Raw genomic sequence first — 21136 nt, forward strand, 5'->3', positions numbered from 1 at the left:
CGGATGAGGCGCGGAGCGGTGCTGCTGCCGGTGCCGCCGCGGGCCGGAGGGCGATGAGGAGCCGCAGCAACTCGGGGGTGCGCCTGGACGGCTACGCCCGGCTGGTGCAGCGCACCATCCTGTGCCACCAGGTGAGGGCGGCCGGCGCCTCCCGCCCGCGGGGCCCGGCGGCGCCGAGCGCGGCCCAGCGGCCTCCGCCGGCGGCGGGCGGGCTGCGGGGAGCTGTGGGGAGTTGGGTGTCTTTGGGGGCCTGTGGGGAGCTGTGGGGAGCTGGGTGTCTTTGGGGTATCTTTGGGGGAGCTGTGGGCACCTGGGTGTCTTTGGAGGGGCCATGGGGAGCTGGGTGTCTTCTGGGGCCTATGGGGGGTTGTGGAGAGCTGGGTGTTTTTGGAGGGGCCATGGGGAGCTGGGTGTCTTCTGGGGCCTATGGGGAGCTGTGGAGAGCTGGGTGCCTTTGGGGTGTCTTTGGGGGACCATGGGCAGCTGTAGGTCGCTGTGAGGAGGCTGTGTGACTGTGGAGAGCTGGGCATCTTTTAGGGGGGCTGTGGGTTGCTGTGAGGAAGCTGTGGAGAGCTGGGTGTCTGGGGGGGGCTGTGGGGGGTTGCAAGGGTCTGCGGGGAGCTGCATGGCTGTGGGGGGAGCTGTGGGGGGCTGCGTGTCCATGGGGAGCTGTGGCTTGGCCAGGCTCATTGCGGCAGTGCCCCCTGTCCTGCGAGGGGCGCCTTCAGTGGTGCGGCTGGAGAGAAATTTGCTGCATTGCGTCTGGTACCGATGTTGGCCAGAGAGCAGGAGGAACCGGCAGCAAAGGCGTTTCTGCGCCAAGGGAGCACAACCTGGTTGTACAAGGCACGTGAAGAGCCAGGTGGAAGCGAATATCTCCTTTCCTGGGCAAATGGCTCCTCCTCTTCATTTTTTGAAAGAGCACCGAACAAAGTCCCAGTAGCATAGAGCTACAAATGCCTTTGAAATATGTGTCTGTCAACATTGCCTCTCTGAAGGATTGAACCTAAAATAGAGCTGGGTTCATGGTGACCAGCGGGCATAATTTGTCCAGTACATGTGCACTGCAGTGCACGTCTGACAGATTCTCATCTCTGTCATGCTGGTATAACTTTACTGTTGCAATATTAATTTTAATGGAATGACTTATCTTGGTAATAGGCTGTTCAGACTCTGGCTGCTTGTCTAATAGTGCTGCATGGATATGTGAACAGTAAAAGAATGAAGATGTCAGGACTGGCAGGCAAAAAATGTGACCTACTGTATATTTTGGCCAGTGCACATGCATAAGCATGTAGCTTAGTGCTCTATGCTTAGGGTGTCTGCCTCACCTGGGCAGGCTTTGAGGACAGGCACTTGCAGTGTGCTCTGCAGTGTTGTGCCTCAGTTAAAATAGTTCAGTATAGAAAGATGGGAGCAAGTTTTTTTTTTTGCGTGAAATAGTTCACAAATATACTTATTGGTGAGAGTTAGAAGAAACTGCAAGGCAATGAAAGAAAGGGATAGGACTCAAATCTGCTCAGGTCAGAAAGAGTTTTGTCATTGGCTGTGGTGGGCGCAAACTCTACACGCTTGTGGATGGAGGGAAGTTTTTATGTAAATTATTGTAAGCCCATTAGAAACAAATGCAAAGACGTGGAAGTGGTGTGAGGAGATAATTTTGCTCTCTCACTGTGTTGGAATGTGGGAGATGCCTTGAGTTGTGCTCCTGTCTCTGTCTTTTGTCTGCTGGGTGACCTTGGACAAGTTACTTGGGCTTCCAGTGCCTTCCTTAGTTTCCCTATTTATAGGATGTGGTTGCTGATGGTAGCCTCCATTAGAGGAGAGATGGGACCTCTGGGATCCAGAGATGAAACATGCTTTATAAAAGCTATAGATTAATGACATTAATATTAAACACTGATAAACAGGGTAACTTAATAGCAACATGTGCATTTATACCAGTGACCCATAATTTTATATTTGCTGGTTGCTGTACTTGTATGCACATTCACGACTCAATGCCTTCTTTTCCACTGAGTGCTCAATGCGGGGAAGAGTTTTTTGGGGGGAGGAGGAGAGAAGCAAAGGAAATAAATCAGTTTTGTGTGTGGAAAGCAAGTCACAGGATAGCAGGAACACAGGAGCTGGGAGCTGCACCAGATTTGCTCAGTACGTGTCAGGGGAGCCAAGCTCCTAAAGGCAGCTTCTAAAGTTGCTTCTTCACTGTTACTGGAAGCCCTTCTGGTCTCTTTCAGGACAAAGTCAAGGAGGTGAATTTAAACCATGAATTTGTCCTGGAACAGCCTGAAAGAACAGCCAAAAGGCATTGAAGATGCCTCTGAGCTACTGTCTTTCAGCACAGGCTTGATATGTGACTGTAACCTTGTACCTAGCATCTGCAGACCTGTCAGACATGCAGATTTGGCATGCTAGCTGGTGTGCTCTGAAGGAGGACGGTAAAGAGCTTGCTTCTAGTGATGTTGTTAGGAGAATGCACAGAGTGTTCAGCAGCTTGTTGCTTTGATTAAAAAAAGGTGTTTAGTATGTCAGGGGTCAGGTATCTTAGCAGCAATAATGGATGTTCTTACGTACATTTCAATTTTTCTAAACCAGCATTATTTTAAAAGCAAATTTTAAATCAGAATGTATGTATGTATGTATATATATATATGCTACGAGGCAGACACGCATTCAAAATATGAGACCAAACTCTTCACTAAGGCCAATGACAGTTGGTTTCCCTTATGCAGCACCTTGCAGCACTGGATCCATAGCTAACTTTTTCTCATTTTGAAAGCTTTACATTTTGCTGATCAGTCCTTGTAGCATTCACAATGATAGATGCAAGCCTGTTAAAGGTTTTGTGAGGAGACTAAGACCAAACTTCTGGCTCCTGTCTCATGCCCTTGCATTGGTTATACCAGCCTGCTCTGGTATGCGACCTGCCCGCTGTGCGTGTTCCCCTGGGCAACTGAAGCCAGAAATAGGTTTTAATACTGTAGTGGAGCAAGCGCTGAAGACCCTCCCCAGAAGTCAAACTCACCGCTGCAGTAAGCGGTGTGGTCCTTCCCTGTCAGATGTCTTCTTTCCCTGGTGGCATGTGGCCTGAGACACAGGTTCTTGTGCATCGTAAGAGTAGACATTTGAGAGGGCTGCAAGGTCCTTTAGCAGTGGATATAGGGTCTTTAGAAAATACAGCACTGATCATGTTTTTAGGGATACCTATAGAAAATGCCCAGCATGGGACTTCAACACACTATGCTGTTGTCATGTTGTATGTTTGCTCTATTCGACTGTCAGGTTTTATTCAAGAGTATTTTACTATTATTTCTTGCATGCTCTATCCTAGCCTACAGAGCTGTTCTCAGGTGTTTATTATACTTGTTAATTTTGATGAGATAAGCAAAAATCTTTGTGTCCAGACTCATAGATACGCTTAAAAATTGGGCATGATACAACAGTTTAAAGTCATAGTCCAGCACTCAGCTTTCTGCTGCAGTGCTCCTGCCTCACAGAGCCCGTGGGCATCGGTAAAATTCTTTGGTCCGTGGATCTGTCTGCCCAGTGTAATTTACAGGATGAGGCCTACTAGTGCAATTAGTAAGCACTGTGTAGACATAATGCTGTGAAGTACTTGCTAAGCCAAAAGCCCTTTGGCATCCTTGCAGTTAAGGGCACTCAGTGTTTCTTCATGTTGTTTACCATCTTGTAAGGCTTGAACTTCTCCTATGGTATCAGCAGGTAACAGAAGGAAAGAAGAACTGCAATTTTTAAGAGTAAACACTCTAAAAACCCAACTTTTAGTTAGTTGATTCTGTTGCTCTGCTAACATTCTGAATGTTCATGGAAAGAAATTAATATGTTAGTATTATCAGTCCATTAGAGCCAACCTTTGATTTAAGTCCCAGTGTGCCCCGAGAGCTGGGACCTTCATGTAGGGGAGCCAAAGGCACTGAAATGGTTACAGCTGCTCCTGGATGGACTTAATGCAGCCTCTCGAAGGCAGGCAGGTTCCTGGGGACTGAATGGTCTTCTAATGCCTTGCATAGGCTATTTTTCTGAGATTTGCATCCTAGTACCTGGAGGCATTTTTTATTTTGCAGCTGGAGCTGTGCCTAGCGTGGAGAATGGAGAAAAATGAAACAAAATGAGCACCTCTCAGGCAGCAGGGCAATCTATCAAGCGAGAGTTGCAGCTACACAGAAATTCTTTGTATTGTATGAGAGGGAGGGAAGCAAGCAAAGTGTCCTTTAAAAATACTAGAAATATGAGGTCTGTCTTTTGAGATTGTTTTCTCCGTGCAGGCTCAGCAAGGCCTAAGGCTGCACTGCTGAACTGGGAATGGGGTCTCCTTTCTTTGCTTGTTCACTTGTTTTCCTTCTTCTTTTTGCTTTTTTTTTTTTTCCCCTCCTTAGTTTTACTTTTCTGGTTCAAAAAGTTTTTTTTTTAAGTTCTTCAGTCCTGTTTGAGCTTATATGTGATACTTTCCCCCCACATAAACTAGTAGGTGTTCCTGCTGCTGCCATTTGATTTGTGACCCCTAAGCTCAGGGACCATTTTTCAGTAGGTATGTATGCTTCTACCCTTAACAAGCCATTAAACCTTACTGTATTTAAACAGTAAGAGTAGTACTGACCGTACCCAGTAATGTATGCCAGTCTGTCGTCAGAGTCTTTGTTCAAATGTCTCATGCAAAACCTAGGAAATTTTAGTTGAAACTCCTTCCTCCTTGAAACTTCCTTCTTGTACATAACCACAGAAGAAATTAAGTGAAACAGCGTGTGGCAGAAATGAATAATTGTAAATGTATTTTTCTAAATTTTATTCCTTTTTATTATTGGAATGTTTGTCATACCAGCTTCGGCAACGGCTGTTTGCTTACTCCACTGAAGTTTGGTCTTTCAGCCACTGAAATTGGCTGTAAAGGCTCAATTTGACTGAAAGCTCTATTAACCTTTTGCCTCTCTACCTCTTTTTTTTTTTTTCCTTCCCCCTGTTAATGAAAAATATACAGCTGAGAAAGACGCTCTTAAAAATTAATGGTAATGAAGTGATGGGAATTAATGATGAAATGAAAAAATTTAAGAGTAATGGAGTATTTGGGATGCAGGGGACTGCTTAGTGTTCTCATTTTCAGACAGCATTGATATTAAACACCACCAGAATTTGTCTTTCTGTACATTTTCCAGTGGAGGATATAAAAAGACTTTGCATGCATTAATACATAATGCATAAACCAAGTAGGTAAATAAACAGAAATACTTTTTCACATTTCCCAGAAGGGAAATAGTGGTTTTTTTTGACTTCCTCAAGGTYATGCCACAGACCAGTTACATAGACAAGAATAGATCGCAGACTTGGTCAGTTTCTAATTTTAACCCAATACCCTGCTTTCCTCCTGTATATCTGAAATTTAAATTCATCTTTCCTCAGTGTGTTTCAGATTCCACTCAGTAACTTAGCTAATCATCCTAGGTGGATAAGGAGATGCTATAAGCTTTATAGCCTGACATGTTAAAAGAAATTTTGCATTTTGCTTGTGTTGCAGGAGTTTGGGAAACAAAGATTGGACTTTATTACAAAATTGTGAGCGGCCACAGTGTGTAATCAGTGTGAAATCATCTTTGTCTCTCTTTCTTGGTTTTGTTATAAAGAACATGGATATGGAAAGCGCTGCTGCATCTTAATGGCTGGGTTTCAGATAATAACGTTTGTGTTCATTGTTCATTCTGCTGTGGTTAGAATCCGGTTACAGGGCTGCTTTCAGCCAGTATGCACCATAAGGATGCTTGGGTGCGGGACAACATCTACAGCATCCTGGCTGTGTGGGGCCTGGGGATGGCTTATCGGAAGAACGCGGACCGGGACGAGGATAAGGCCAAAGCCTACGAACTTGAGCAGGTATGTCAAAATTCTGCATAAACCTCTTATGTTTGCAATTTTTTTTTTTCCATAAGGTAGCGGTTTGGAATGGTGTGTTTGCATTGCTGTCATGCCTAGGAGGTGGCGGGCCTTTCCATACGTGTGTCCCAGCTTGGAGTGTATCTGTTTCGTTCCTCTGACAGTAGTATCTGTGTGCCACATGGTGTCCAGTATTCCCAGCAACCTTCCAAGAAGGAAAAAAGATTTTCATTTTAAGGTTGGAGAACTGAGTAACAGAGAAGCCAGCAACTGAATTAAAATAGACAAACCCAAAACAAAGTTGAAGGAGTCAAAATTCCATTGGTTGGTTGAATGATTAGTGAAAATTAGGCTTCTAAGATATTTTATGCCTGGATTTACAAGCCTTTGATTACATCTTGAGATCTCACTTGGGGTATCTTGTGGAGAAGAAAATCAAGTTAAGGTTGTTTGAATACCGGGCTAGCAATTTGTTTGCTGAGCCATTCTTCCCTGTAAGAAGAAACATGCCACTTAAAGTAGCAGTCTTTGAGACATGAGTGTGAGTAGTCTTATGAAAGTCATACATGGTATATAGAAGTGTGTGTTTGATCAGAACCAAAGAAGGCAAAACCTCCAAACTGGTAAAACTCATGTGGTAGAGAATGGGAGGGGAGGTAACTGACACAGATCTGTACTCTTAAATTCTATAATCCCTAATGGTATTTTTATACAGTTAGGAAAGTGGGTGTGAGAAGTGTCTGTGTAGAGAAAGAAGGGGAGGTGAGTTAAATGGAGAGTGAAAGAGAATTAGTTTCCATCCTGCTAAATGTTTCCTGCCTCACCTGTGTGGAAGGGGTGGTGTAAAGTAGGCAAGTTTGCTGAAAACTTCTGCGGTGTCCTGCTGTGGTTTTGAAGGCATTGGCTAAATCTTATGCAGATGTGTATTCCTCAAACCACTGAAATTTGTGGCCACACAAGAACCCTGACTTGGTTTGCATGATCATATTCTGAAGCCATAATAGTTTTTGGATAAAGAGATGGGTTTAATTTCTATGTTTAAGACAAAATCCTATGCTTCTCTTTATATATGCTAAAGGTCCTTTACAGTTTGCTTGCTGCTGCTGCTGCTTGCTGTTGTACTTTACAAAGAGGTGAAAAAATTCCATGGATTCTCCCTTTGTGTTTACCAATGTTCCCTGGATCTGTCATTCTAAAAATCATTGTTATTACTGTTACTTCCTTAGCCAGATAAAAAGACCACAGAGGGTCATTCAGCTGTTTATAGATGGCCCTTGGGAAAGGACTTGTCCTGCTTGACAGGGGGGTGGGAATAAAAATCTACCAGTATATTGCAATCCCACAGAAAACCAAAGAATTAGATCAGGATCTTGAATCCTTCCAGACTGCTAATTAATTCTGGGATGCTTTCTGAGAGGTAAGAAGTACTGCATTTTTTAAGCTTCTGCATATTGATTTTCCCAAAAAAAACACATCCCAAAGAAAAAATGTGTTTGTAAAGTTGGGGCTAGGAAAAAAGCATTTCAGAAAAGTATGTGTTTGTACCTTTGGCAGGACATTAGTAGGGGGTGTGAACTTTGCTGTTCTTGAATGTTGTTTGGAACAGCTGATAATGTTGGTGATGTGGGAATATCACTGATCTGTTTTGTTCCTGCAGAATGTTGTGAAGCTGATGCGGGGACTCTTACAGTGCATGATGAGACAGGTAATGTTATAACCCAATAGCGTTTATTGCTTTTAGCACAAGATTAGATCCAGTTCTGTAGCTACAGCTGGTAGACAAGGGGAGAGAATGAGAGTATTCTGGAAAACATGATTGCCCAGAATCAAGAAGACCCTTAATTCTCCAAGTCATTATCATATGGAAAAGTACTCATCTTTTGGCACGTAGCATTGTACCATGGATTTAGAGCAACATTGCAATAAACAGTTTGATTAAAAGTTTCCAACTCATACATGCATTGCCACCAGGTGAGAAAATTTTTTCCATAGGTTATGAGTCGAACAAGTATGTGTCGTATTTACAGAGCATTTAATCTGAAGCAGATATTTTGGGGGGGGAGGAGGCAGGGAGTTTATACAGTGACTTTTTGGGGGCTGGAGGGGATATACAAAGTAGTGTAGGGAGTCTTTTTAGAATTCTTTATTTTCCCTGAGCAAAACTGTGATCTCACCTGCACCTTTTAGAGATCATGCTTGGAGCAAATTGCAGTTTTGCCTTTGCAAATTGATTTTCACCAAGATGCACAGCCGAAACTACTTTAAGTTCAGATCTTAGTTAAAGCTCATTCTTTCCTGAGAAGATGTGGATTTAGTCTAAGCCTAAAGGTGAAGATGTGTTTAAGCACTTTGATCAATCAAAACGTACTGATGTGATGTAATAAAAATTAGGACGTCAAGTTTCTCCTCTCCTAAGAGTAGATGTCTGTTCTGAAATTGTTTGTGACTGGAGAATTTCTTATTAAGATTTTCAGATTTAAAATCCGTGCTGTTTTTTAGGTAGATAAGGTGGAGAAGTTCAAACACACACAGAGTACCAAAGACTGTCTGCACGCCAAGTATAACTCTGCTACCTGTGCCACAGTGGTCGGAGATGACCAATGGGGGCATCTACAAGTAGATGCAACTTCTCTTTACCTGCTCTTCTTGGCACAGATGACTGCATCAGGTAAGCAGAAGATATCTTAGCCTTGACTATTGTTGCAGTTGTCTTTCATTTAAAAAGGAAAAAAAGTTTTAACTAGCTTCAAAGACCTTTACATAGCTATTACTTAGAAGGAAATAATATTTATGTGGGAAAGAGATGTGGCTTAGTTAGGATTTCAGATTTATAGTAATTACCCTGGCAGTGTCTATTCCCTTAAGGTTTGTTGACATACAAATACCTGAGGTATTCAGAGCTGTGTCAGAGAAGAGTTTCATGTTTGAAGACTGCATGGGCTATGCTGATGGATAGGCTTCTTTAGAGTGGCTACATCAAGTCAGCTGTTCTACTCCTGTTTGTACCCCTTTTTTTCCTGGCACTGTTTTATTTTGATGCTCTTCACAACTGTACTTCTCCTGTGAGGATATGGCTCTCCTCTTGTTCCCTACTTGCTTTTCTATCCTCGAAGCCCTTCGCATTTGACTGTGACAGAGTGCATGTCTGATTTTTCTGAAGCAGATGGAGGGGTGGGGTGCTGCTGAAATTGGGCTGTTCTGTTCCTAGGCCCCAGAGCTGGCTCACACATCACTGATTTGTACCCACTGTGTCTGAATGTCACCCTCACGGTGTTGATTTTTTTGGGGGAGGGGTTGGTCTTTTGTGGGGAAAAAAAAAAATCAGTAGCATTTGAAGTATTTTTATCAGTAGCAAATATTGAGGCTTGCTGCCTCTTCTTTTGGAATCACGTAATTTTTCTGCTGTCTATTCAGTGGACAATAGTTGCTAGCAAATAAGCTAAAAGTTTGAAACTCATTGAGGAGTAAATATTTCAGTTTTAACAAGTATAATTAATTTCTTCCCCTCTTTCAATCAGGGTTGCGTATCATCTTTACCCTTGATGAAGTTACCTTCATACAGAATCTTGTCTTTTACATAGAAGCTGCCTACAAAGTTGCTGTAAGTAATTATTTATATGTAAATGATCTGAATACACGTCTGATATGGGTCAAAAATAATTCATTGGTGGAGAAGAAAAACATGGATGACTTCTTCAATGAGAGGATGTCAGAATCTGTCAGTACGTTACACTGTGAGCAGCGTCTTTGGAAATGGTGGGAGGGCTATGGAGGGATCTTCTGCTACTGGATGAAGGTATGTTTGTGCTATCATACTAATAGTTTTTCTTGCAGCATGAGTCTGAGCTTTATTTGTAATTGTCCTGATGTGTCACTAAAATCTTACAGACCTTTCTAAAAAAAGCAAAATGGTAGCAAACGTTTTTTGAAAGTGATGAATTGAAGGGGTGCTAGGAGAGGTATGCAGGATCAAGGATTTTGCTCTGTTCTGTGAAGAAAATGGTTCATGATTGTAGACCTGATCCTGCTGGAGTGTATTTTTATGTACTTCTCTTCAAACATTAGGAAGGCCTCTCCCAAGAGTGATGTGTGTGTGTGAGGGGGTGTTCTTTTTTAGTTTGGTCTGGTTTTTTTGATTTGGTTTGGTCTTGTTTTTTTTGCTTGGTTTGTTTGTTTTTTTTTTTTTTTTGAATAAACTAACTTCATACAGGAGTCTGTTGTTGGGCTGTGCATGTGGAGGGGAGGTAGAAAGGATTGTTTTTTGTATGTAATCATGCCAGATTTTTCTTGATGTTGTTGCAGGATTATGGAATGTGGGAACGTGGTGATAAGACAAACCAGGGCATCCCTGAACTGAACGCAAGCTCCGTAGGGATGGCCAAAGTGAGAATGTCTTACTGACTGCTTCTTAGTGACTGTTCTATTGTGCTGAGTAGAGCTAACAAATTTGATAGTTGCCTTCCCATAGTCTTCTTGGCCACTGTGATAGTATCAGATACTGCTTGTATTCTGTGTTTGTGTGTGAATGAGTATTTAGCATAAAATTCTTGTGATAATGGCCTACTTTGAAGGACCTCAGTAGAATTGTTCTGGGGATTGCAAAAAATCTGCCAGATTGAGTGAGACTTGAAAAAAAAATCTGACAGATTTGGGGAGGTACAGTCTCAGAAAATTGTCCCCACTTTTTTCCGTCCCTCTTTCTTAATCCTCCATCCCCAATATTAAATGTGATACTTTCATGGTAATCTCAAGTCGGACATAAATTTTGGAAGACAGAATATCAGTTTAAAAAGTTATTCAAAAGTAATTTAGAAAGAAAAATGAATACAGGTATATTTAAAAGAAAGCAGATATTTCTGGCTCCTCTGTCTCAGTGCAAGGTCATAAAGATATTAAATGAAGCTTAAAAGGCAATAAATGTAATGTGTAGACACTATGTAAAAAAGTCATTGGCAATTAATTGAGGTCAAAAGCTTAGTTGCATTTCAGCAGGATTTATTAGTTACCAAGATCTTGTATGTGGTTGTAAGAGGGAGAAACCTGCTGGTCTTGGCCATAATTCAGTCAAACAGCAAATGAGGCAGGTTCTTTGAGGGAAGTTATCCCATAGCCATCTGGTATGAGATTTCTTGCACTGAACAATCTGGCACAGGTTGCTGTTGGTGTACATGTCTTCTGGGAGTGGTGCCCCTACTGTAAGGGACTTCTGTGGGACTTGCTGCACAGAGTTTGATTCTCTGTGAGTCTGAGATCAATAAAAGTACTTTTCAGGGCAGGGTATGGGGGGCATACTGAGGACCCAGCTGCAGAGGAAAAAGTAGATACTTTTTTCTTAATCTACTTCCGGAATTCTCCCTCTTAACACTTCTTTCCCGTATCTGTTTTGTGTTGCTGTTCATGGCAGCAGTACAGCATGGATCGTACTTGAACGGATCTGAATGTGTTTTGTTCACCATTAAGACTGCCTATGGTCCCAGCTATAATTTCTTCATGGGGCATTCTGCTGTTATCAGAAACATCTACCGATCTAGCAGTCCGCTAGAGAAAGGCTTTGCAGAGCCAGTAAACCGATGTTTGTGTTGGAAGAAGACAAATACCCTTGCCTCTCTGAAGAGAGATAAGGCAAGCTTTGCTATGCTATACTTTCTTTGTCAGAGATTTGCATTACAGAAGTTGTAGGATGAAAATAGACAAGGAGCAACGTTCAATGCTACCACAGCTCTGTGAATATAAGTTTCAGGAGAAAGATCTACTAGTTTGACTCTGGCAATTCAACCTTTGCTCTTGCAGCCACATCCCCTGCGTGGCAATGCTCCGCATATCAGCAAAGCTGAGGTTTTGTAGCCTTCTAGGGTAAACTAAAGGTTCTCAGATACAGTGAATGGGTGGCCTGCTATTGTCTTTACTAGGCAAACACATTATGGCCAAATGGTATGCGATGTCCTGATTCATCTGTTGGTACGGAGCTTGATGCATCTTGGTTGGCTAGGTGGCTGTTAGGAGTGCAGAGAGCAGACATCTCTTCTTCTTTCCCATGTGAAGCAGTAGGATCAGTGAGAGACAGAAAGCACTCTCTGTTTCTGCTAACCAACCTCTTTTGATCCTGGGGCATGTTGTACAAGCCTTCCTCTTTGGATAGGCCTTCAGGTAGGAGGAGTGAGAATGAATTGAGTGGAAGATTATTTTGGAATATGGGACAGGAGAAGCTTTTACTACTAAGTTTTTCAGTATTGAGATATCTCAGCAGAAGTTCTGTCCACCATTGCTTTGCACTGTGTTTAAACTGTAAGAAGTCTCACCAGCACGTCCCTCCTGTATCCCGCTAGAGCAAAAAGAGAAATATTACTTACTTTTCCTTTAAAAAAAAACAAAAAAACCCCCAAGTTTCCCATAAAAGATTTAAAAAAAAAAGTCTGTGGAACAAACTTCTCTCTTTGCTTTGCCTCTGAAGGAAAATCGGTCAGGTTGTAGGGGGTATACTCAGTTTAAAAGATAATTTTTTTGATAATCTGTTTTTTTGTTTGTTTTTTTTTTGAAGGCAGCTTTGGAAGCAATTGATGAACTAGATCTTTTTGGTGCTCATGGAGGGCACAAATCAGTGATTCATGTTCTTCCTGATGAAGTAGAACATTGTCAGGTAAAAAATAGTCTTCTGTTTCCTTTGTTAGAAGAAAATCCAATGTCCCTCCCATTTTGTTTTTAAATGAAATCCTGATTGGCTAAACCAAAAACTTAACATAAAGATGACTTCAGACTACACTGTTCGCCCTGTTTATAATAGTTCTCCTGAAAGTGAGTGGCTTGAAGTATTCTCATATTAATTCACTTAATTATCCAGTGAGTTCTAAGTCAGTTTGCAAATAACATGCTCTACTCCATTTACATTTGACATAGTCACTTGAATGAGATAAATTGTTTTACTTTTTTTTTTTCCTTCTTTTGCTTAGTCCATTCTATATTCGATGTTGCCAAGGGCATCCACGTCAAAGGAGATTGATGCTGGCCTTCTCTCTATTATTTCTTACCCAGCTTTTGCAGTGGAGGATATAAACCTTGTTAATGTAACCAAGAGTGAAATCATATCCAAATTGCAGGTAAGAATTTCCTTTATTTTTATTTTCCAGAGGGAAAGAGTAGGCAGAACCTCCCTGTCCTGACTGAAAATCCTAATTGAAGAAGGATTGCCAGGTTTGGTGGGTCAGTGTGTGGAAAAGAGGGAGGAAAATCCCGAAGTGACACTGAAAACTCAATGCACATTGTATGTAGGTGTTAGTCTGTGAGGAAGAACCATATGAGAAGTTTCAATAACTTGTCTGTTTTTACAGGGCCGTTATGGCTGCTGTCGCTTCCTTCGGGATGGTTACAAGACGCCCAAAGAGGTGCTACTTTTGTCTGTTTTCTAGACGTTTGGAAGAATTTAATTTGTCTCATTTACAGTAAGGGGCGAAGTTCTGTATCACTGTTAAGATCTTAGTGCATCTGGTAGTAATCCAAGTATCCACCCTGGGAATGACTCATGTCTAAAGGAGACTAAGTACTGGAAAAACAGTTACTAACTGTGGAACTTAATTCATAGTTCTATTAGAAATGAACCCCTAGACATGCTTATGGTGCCTAAGGGGAAACAGTGCCTCTGAGGCATCCCAAGGTATCTTTGAACTGAGGCAGAGCTAAGATGATTTGGGTGACACCTAGATTCTGAAACTGGGAAGGATTGATTTGTCTGGAGAATAAATAAATGAGTTTGAGACTGAATGTGAATAAGAAGTCAAAATGCTGCAAGAAGCTTTTTACTGTGGTTTGTATTGGTTTCCTTATTTTAATTATTTGTGTAAAATAAGCTTCCATTATGTATGGAATATGAGTAACTTATTTAGCACTGTGAGTAAATGAGTATGATTGAATTTCTAGGATCCAAGCAGGCTTCATTATGATCCGGCTGAGCTCAAGCTGTTTGAGAATATTGAATGCGAGTGGCCGGTATTCTGGACATACTTTCTAATTGATGGAGTATTTAATGAGGACAAAATTCAGGTGAGGAAAGAAGAAATGACTTTGAATGGAAATGTGAAGCCATTACCCACTGTATTTTGTAGCTTTGACCTGTATTTATTTTGGATATAAGTTGCCTCTATACAAAGACTCCATAATCTGTTTCTGTAGTAGAAGGCAGATCCTTCACCAGATGCAGTTTTTGTGTAGATGAATTATTCTCTATAGATACCAGCAGGTGTGAGAAGAGGTAAAGCCTTTCCTCTGGCCTGTGACACTGCTCCTGCTCTGAAGGGATGTGATAGGTGCAATCTGAATCTTTTGTGATGTTTATGCTCTTTTGGCAGTGAACACTGCTGGGAATTCAGTAGGATTCACTAGAATTTGCTAGGATTGCAGACAGCAGGATGGGAGTAGTCTCCAGCTGGTATGACCTTATTGGGGACTTCATGACAAGAGTTCTGCAGAATGATGGCTCGGAGGAACTAAAAAATAACATATGATTTTAAAACTCCCTAGTATGCAGGAGGACTGGAGATTGCTAAATATAATCCCTTAAAAAATAAAGTGGAGACAGGAATTAAGCAGGGAGTTTCAAGCCAAAAAGCCTTCTTTCTGTACAGACATTTTAAATCACATGAAAGAATTATTAACACTAGAAATATAAGGTGCTTTCCTGAGCACAGTAAAGACATTCTGCTATAGAGAAAAACTGCATTGTGTCATAAGGGAAAGAATCAAAGAGTTTATTAAAACTGCAGTCATGTCAATGAAATAGCACCTCAAAAAGCAGTTTCTAAAATTTAGTTGGGTAATCTGGGAGGGTGTTTACCTGACTCTCTGTGGATCCAAATGGGCTGTAACTAGGAAGCGCTCAGAACGGGCAATTGCTCCCAGTTCCCACAGTTTAAATATATGTGAGGTAAGTGTCTAGCCCTCCACAGTTACTACTGCAAACAAGTATTTGCAATAGGTAGCAATTGTTAGAAAAACAAGTACCCTCAGGTCTCAGGAAAAAGGAGAGATGGATATAGGATACTGAAAATACTAGTGTACCAGAATATGAACATATGGATATGTTAAATTATGTCAGTGCATTCCATTGTAGCTACCTATCTTGGAAAGATATAGCAGAAATGGGATTTCAGAGGAAGGTGCTGGTAGTGCTTAAAAACAGCTTCCCTACAAGTAAAAGCTTGGAATGGGATGGTTAAGAGCAGGAACAAAATAAGGGATATGGAGAATATTGAATATTTTTTGTTTGTGTCAGTCTGGTATTCTTGCTCATAATATCTTGTCTAACAACACAAGAACAAAAGGATTTTCAGTTCAGCAAACTTGTGTCTTTTTAATCAGTTTTAATCTATTTTAAATTTTCTGTAAGGCAAATTAATAAGAGAAATTGATTTCCCAATCCAGTAAAGCAGTATTCAAAGTATTCGTAGGCAAATTTGGCTAGTAGGACAAATATTTTGTATTAATTGTTGTCTTTCTTGCACTTTAATGGATGGCTTCAATCCTGACAACCTCCATGGGCAGGTTGCTGCATCATCATCTATTGCAAATTTCATGCAGAATTTTCTGCCTATGACTTCTTTGTAAAAATATGCTAGAAGTAATGGAGGATTGATTTGATCCATATGACAGTCGCTTTGTTCAGGTACTTTTTCATGTGAACATCTATAAGAAAAAACATTCTACTTTTTAAGATACTATTCACTTGTACTTTTATTTCTATTTCCTCCAAGAATCATAGTCTGATCTAATGACACTGTAGTGATGAATGTGACTTAAAGACTTTAGAGAAGAATGTTTTGTTCTGCTTAGCTAATTCCAAAAGAAAGTTGGTCCACAAACCCGGGCGTGGGGGGTAAAGCACCTCTCCTCCTTCTGTCAACAAGGTGTTAATAATTTTAAATGGATGATTTATGTATAAATGGAAATGAAAGCAAAACTGGGAGATGTAATCCTGGGCCAAGACTTGCTAAAAACTAGCACTGGTGAGACTCTGAACTGCTGGAAGAAAGAAGGAGAATGGAGTGAATAAATATTTCGAGGCCACTGGAGAAATATTGCTGAGAACCAGATGTAAATGTATCATCTTTTTGTTGCATGCTAGCTTCAGCTGTCTAACTGAAGAGGTTCTCAGAGCCTTGGGACTTTGATGTGACTTGCTGCCTGGAGGAGTGTCTGTCTGTCTGTGTCTCTCTCTCTCTGCTAACCTAATGCTTGCTGGCAGACTGACCTCCTCACTTAAGAACCAGTTAGGAAGTTTGGCATTCTCAAAGTGTCCAAATACATTTTAGTTATGTGCTCATGACAGACAAGACCAATCAGTTCTTATAAATGCTTTTTAGAGTGGCAGAATTGCTTTCTTCCTTGCACAAAGGTCTACCAGATTTTTCCACAGAAAAGCAGTTGTTAACTAAGATGTTAAGACCTCTATAGGTCATATTTTCAAGGTGAAAAATAAAGATGCTCTATCTCTGTTTTGTATTACAACAGTTTGTTATAGATAAGACGTGCTCATGTTTCTGAGACTGAGAATATCGAGACGCTGGAACAGTATCTAAGAATTTGAATCCTGATCTTCCGACAGCAAGTCTTTTTTTTTTTTTTTTAGAGACCAGATATTAGTTGAAAGGGTTATTGGAAAGTGCTAAAAATTTAAAAATTTAACTTTACTGTTTCTGTTTTGTTGCCTTCAATGTGAGTTCTTATTCTCCCCCTTTTTTTTTCCCCTTTTTTCTCCCCCCCCCTCCCAGGTACAAGAATATAGAGAGGCTCTGGAAGGAATACTTATTAGAGAAAAGAATGGAATAGTTCTAATGCCAGAACTGTATGCGGTCCCTTCAGAAAAGGTATTGTGAAAATTCTAGCATCCACTTCAGAATGTGAAGTTCAGATATCAAGATGAATGTCAGTTTTGTAATTTTGCTGTAGCTGTTAAATCTAAACCAACAGTAAAGACTACTGTGTGTCACTTTATAAAAATAAATACTTCCTGTAGAGAAATGGTAGACCTGAGGCTTCCAGGCGATCAAATTTCAAACCTGGGAATCTGAGTGCCTAGGGAAATATTAGAGCAGGCTTAAAACTTTAAATCCTCTCCTGTTCTCCTGAGTAATTTTTTCACCTGTAACAAGGCATGTATTAAAAAAATGCTTATGCTGACTTAGGAAATGAATCTCTGAGAAGAAACAAAACATAGACTGTCTTGCCTCTTTGTTCTATCAGTTGTTTGCTGTCTTTCTTTTCCAGAGCTTGAATGTGAGAAACAGGTTTCGTATGAATTGGGGTTTTGGTTTGGGGAGTTTTTTCTTTTTTTTTCATCTTTTCTGTTATTGTTTTACCTGATTCTCCCACTGTGACAGTCAGTCTCAAACACTTAGCCTTGATTCAGCCAATTTAGTGCTCTTCCATCCTAGCTGCCTTTGGATTCCTTCCTGCCAACCTCTCTTCCTGCTCCAGACCTCTCGGCCCTCACTCACTAAGGGTGTGGAACCTCCTGGACTGGTCTGAGTTTATGCAGCGAGTGTTGACAGCTGCTGTTTTTATTCACAGATCTGAGGCTGAAACTTTGAATTGCCTTTCTCCTTACTGGGTAGGAGCATGTAAGAGTGCAGAACCTTCCTATGAGCTTTGATAGGCACCAGTATAATCTGATGAGCATGCCAGACAAACAGGGTGGATTTCGCCTGCTGTTTTTTATAAACTTTTAAATGCCTGTGATGAATGTGTTATCTAGGAGAATTTTATCGCTTCCCTGAACAGATCTGTATACTGCAAAATCAAGGCAGACTTTCTCTTTATAAATTAATGGTCCCTTCTCTTTTTTTTTTCCGGTGACCATTCTTGCTAACATTGGAAGGGTTGGAAAAGCCTTCATTTTTTTGGAAAGCACCTTTGCTCCAGGAAGCTAGGTAGATATAAGTAGAGTTCAAGTGTCACCTTGCAAGGGGTTTGAAAGCAGACACAATTACCTACAAGCTGCCCAGAGGGAAGGAAGCAAAGGCATAGCAAGAAGAAAGGGGAAGTACTATTACTGATGCTATAATTACATGCAGAGTCCACATTCAGTTTTGAAGGGTGCAGTAGTGTATGAGAAGGAAGAATTGTTTGTGTTTCAGATAACTTTCAGCATCAAAAGTAAAAGCAAGAGATTCAGGTGTCAGTAATAATGGCAGGTTAGAAAGGGTAGATGATAGATCATATTTTTTCAAATACTGTAATATTATTGATTGTTCTTCAGAATTGTAGGGTAATTTTTCTTGCTTATGCTTTTGCTGTCAGGTGGAAGAGGAGTGTGAAAATCCTCACTCAGTGGATCGTGTCCCAGTGGGAAAGTTGCCTCATCTTTGGGGCCAATCTTTGTATGTCCTTAGCTGCCTATTAGCAGAGGTAATAGTGTTTCTTGTATAGTAGGGGAGCTTATATTACACTTTGCTTTGAGATGGTTTAGGCTTTAAGTACAATTTGGTTGTTGGGTAATGGACAACATATCTTCCAATAGAAACATATACATGACTCATCGAGTGGTGATTCTGAGCTTTCAGGACCTTTTTTGGATATAGACAATTTTCTGTCTGTTTCTAATCAAGCTAAATAATTTGCCAGATGGACTAGGTATGTAGTTAGGTTAGAAGGACATGATGTCCAAACTTACATTGCAGTTCCAGAGCTAGGACTTTGCACTACTGCAGTTCCACTGGGCTGTACCTTATTCTGTGGCATAAGATGCCTACAAACTTTTTCCAGTAAAGCCATGTACTTGTTAAAGTATATCAGCGGAGCTGTAAAAAAATTGCTTGGCCAAATTGCCGCAACTCTTTTGGTTCTGAAAAATATTTCAAGAACTGTTTTTACTGAATATATTACTCAGTGGAGGGGGGTGGAGAAGCCCGGCTGTATGTTCTGCTAGCCTACTAAAATATAAAAAATGGCTAAGATTTCTTCTAGATGTCATCAGAAGCCTTTTACTTAATTTTGTGTTACTTTTTTCTTTCACTTTTATTCTAGGGATTTCTGGCTGCAGGTGAAATTGATCCCTTAAACAGGAGATTTTCCACTGGATTTAAACCTGATGTTGTGGTTCAAGGTTAGTGAGATTTTTAAGCATTCTGGGGAAGCTGGATTATGTAATGGTGAAGTGCCTGTGCACAGGAAAGAATAAAGACAGGTTTTAAAACAACATCTTGATAAGTCAAAGGAGAAGGACAGAAGTCTTACTCTTGTGGCCATTCTAAACTTTCCTGGATGTTTGCATGGCACATGGATCCTTTGGTGATACCATCAGAAGAACAAAGGGCAGGCAAGAAAGTTGTGTGTCTAGCAGTCTTTTTCCAGGAGGGAATCATGTTTAACAAAGAATTTTTAAAAATGGTAACTTAAAATGGCAAGATGTACTGAGAAATAGAGAGCCAAAAGCTGTCCAACATCCCATTTGATGTCATGGAGTCATAAAGAAAGAAGGAAGTAAGGCCTTTGTGCATTTTTAGTCAACCACATAGTAGTTAAGAGGTGACAGTAGAGACAGTCAGTTTAAAAAGAGATGAACTGTGGTTCTTAGCAGTGTTTTTTGTCTTCTGTTATACAGTAACTGTTTTAGCAGAATCTAATGAAATTAAGAATCTCTTGCAAAACCATGGAATCAATGTTCAGAGTATTGCTGATATCCATCCACTCAGAGTGCAGCCAGCTCGCATCCTAAGTAATCTCTACACCATGTTGGGTAGGTGTTTGAATATGGAAACCTAACTCTACTGCTGTGCAAGATGTGTGTGTGTTTTTTTTTTATTTAGTTTTTTCGTCCCTTTTCTACTGTCTCAATTTCTTTTCTTTCTTTCTTTGCTTCCAGGGATATTTGTGTATATGTGGATTCCTTGGATTTTAAAAAAAATTTGCATTTGTGTAAAGAAGCTTAGCAAAATTATAACTTCTGTCCTAAGTAAGGAGCTCCAGTGGCAGGAGGGGGAGAGCTGTTTTTGAAAAGGTGGCCAAAATATGGCCCTGTGCCATGTCGTGTTGTGATAAAGCTGGGCAAAAAATTGACTCTCTTTGTCCTTCAGGAACTATTTCCAAAGAGAAACTGGCTTAAAAAAAAAAAAAAGCCTGGAAAATCTAGAAGACAATGTTTCTCCTTTCAGAAGTCAAAATACTTACGTTTTGAGTCTGGAAACTGAGTAACGTGGTTGCCATTCTACCTCTGGGAAGTCTTCTACTCCAGATTAGGGAAGCCCTGCTGCTATCAGAGCATCCCTGGACTGTCAAATTCTTGCTAATGTTCCTTCTAGCCCTGAGCCAATTTGAGCTGCTAAAGCCCTCCAGCTCTCTTGTAAACCAAGAAACCTTTAGATTGCAGGGGATTTGCTAACCCCAGGACTTTAAACACATTCCAGTTTCTCAGTAGTGACTTCGTTGTCCCTCTGAGCCTGCCGGTTGGACTAAATAAATGCCTAAAAGTTCTAATTGTTTCTGCTTAACTTGAAAATCTAATAAGATTTCAGCCACAGGCTCTTTTGATAATCTTTGCTGGAATGAATTGGGTCTTGGTAAAAAAATTTCTGCACATGTTCCTAACTGAACATAATTTTACTAGTTTCAAGTGTGCTGGAAACTCCTGATCCAAAATTGTGGATGTTACTGCGAAGTAAAATTGAGGTGGGGTGAATCAACACTGGTAGATTCCTTTGCAGCATGGACAAGGGGAGCTGCATCAAGCTGCATTTATGACCCTTTTTCAGTGTTCCTGTGACAATCTCATTTATGGATAATGCTGAAGGAGAGTACAGGACTGTTTATGCTTCCCCCCACACCAAACCAGGAAGCCTTTGGAAACTTTGGTGTATCCAAAGTAACAGGGCCTTCAAATAAGTCTTAGAAAGCATGCCCTTTGAATGGAGATGGGAAATTGCATATGCTGCTTTTGGGCAAGAATTTTTGTTTTTATCACAAAGAACTTTTAACAAATGAGATGCTTGCCAGGCTTTGCTGAAGCTTGCATTTATTTTATAATTGTTTATAATAGTTCTTTCACTAGTGGGTGAGTAGGATGATTTGACACATCGGTGTATTGTTTTTAACAATGAATTCTTTGGGAATATTCACAGTGGGGTTCTTTTTTTCAGGCATATGCTTGTTTTGCTTATACTCCTTGTCAGCCAGATTCATGTCAGCTCATGGCTGCTGGAGCGAAGGGTGCAGTGCAGAGCATTAGCTAATAAGCCGCACTGGAGGTAGGCATACCAGTATTGAGCTCAGC

At 40.8% G+C, this 21136-nt stretch overlaps 1 protein-coding gene across 4 annotated transcripts in view; it reads left to right on the forward strand.

Moving 5' to 3' along the window:
• Positions 1 to 43: 43 nt before the first annotated feature.
• Positions 44 to 21136, forward strand: part of PHKA2 (phosphorylase kinase regulatory subunit alpha 2) — a 50097-nt gene continuing 29004 nt past the window's right edge. For 2 of the 4 annotated variants that reach the window (XM_026055379.1, XM_026055380.1), the window contains exons 1-14: positions 44 to 131; positions 5725 to 5883; positions 7541 to 7588; positions 8383 to 8551; positions 9402 to 9484; positions 10186 to 10266; positions 12422 to 12520; positions 12831 to 12977; positions 13209 to 13262; positions 13795 to 13917; positions 16641 to 16736; positions 18169 to 18276; positions 18895 to 18973; positions 19472 to 19606. In XM_026055379.1, coding sequence (XP_025911164.1) covers positions 54 to 131; positions 5725 to 5883; positions 7541 to 7588; positions 8383 to 8551; positions 9402 to 9484; positions 10186 to 10266; positions 12422 to 12520; positions 12831 to 12977; positions 13209 to 13262; positions 13795 to 13917; positions 16641 to 16736; positions 18169 to 18276; positions 18895 to 18973; positions 19472 to 19606 — 1459 coding nt within the window. In that variant the 5' untranslated portion in view covers positions 44 to 53. Of the gene's footprint in view, positions 132 to 5724; positions 5884 to 7540; positions 7589 to 8382; positions 8552 to 9401; positions 9485 to 10185; positions 10267 to 12421; positions 12521 to 12830; positions 12978 to 13208; positions 13263 to 13794; positions 13918 to 16640; positions 16737 to 18168; positions 18277 to 18894; positions 18974 to 19471; positions 19607 to 21136 lie in introns of those variants that run through there. The other 2 variants (XM_026055381.1, XM_026055382.1) reach the window with 2 other exon arrangements.

The sequence above is a fragment of the Apteryx rowi genome, unplaced genomic scaffold (assembly GCF_003343035.1).
Source record: "Apteryx rowi isolate R43461 unplaced genomic scaffold, aptRow1 scaffold_996, whole genome shotgun sequence".
Lineage (NCBI taxonomy): Eukaryota > Metazoa > Chordata > Aves > Apterygiformes > Apterygidae > Apteryx > Apteryx rowi.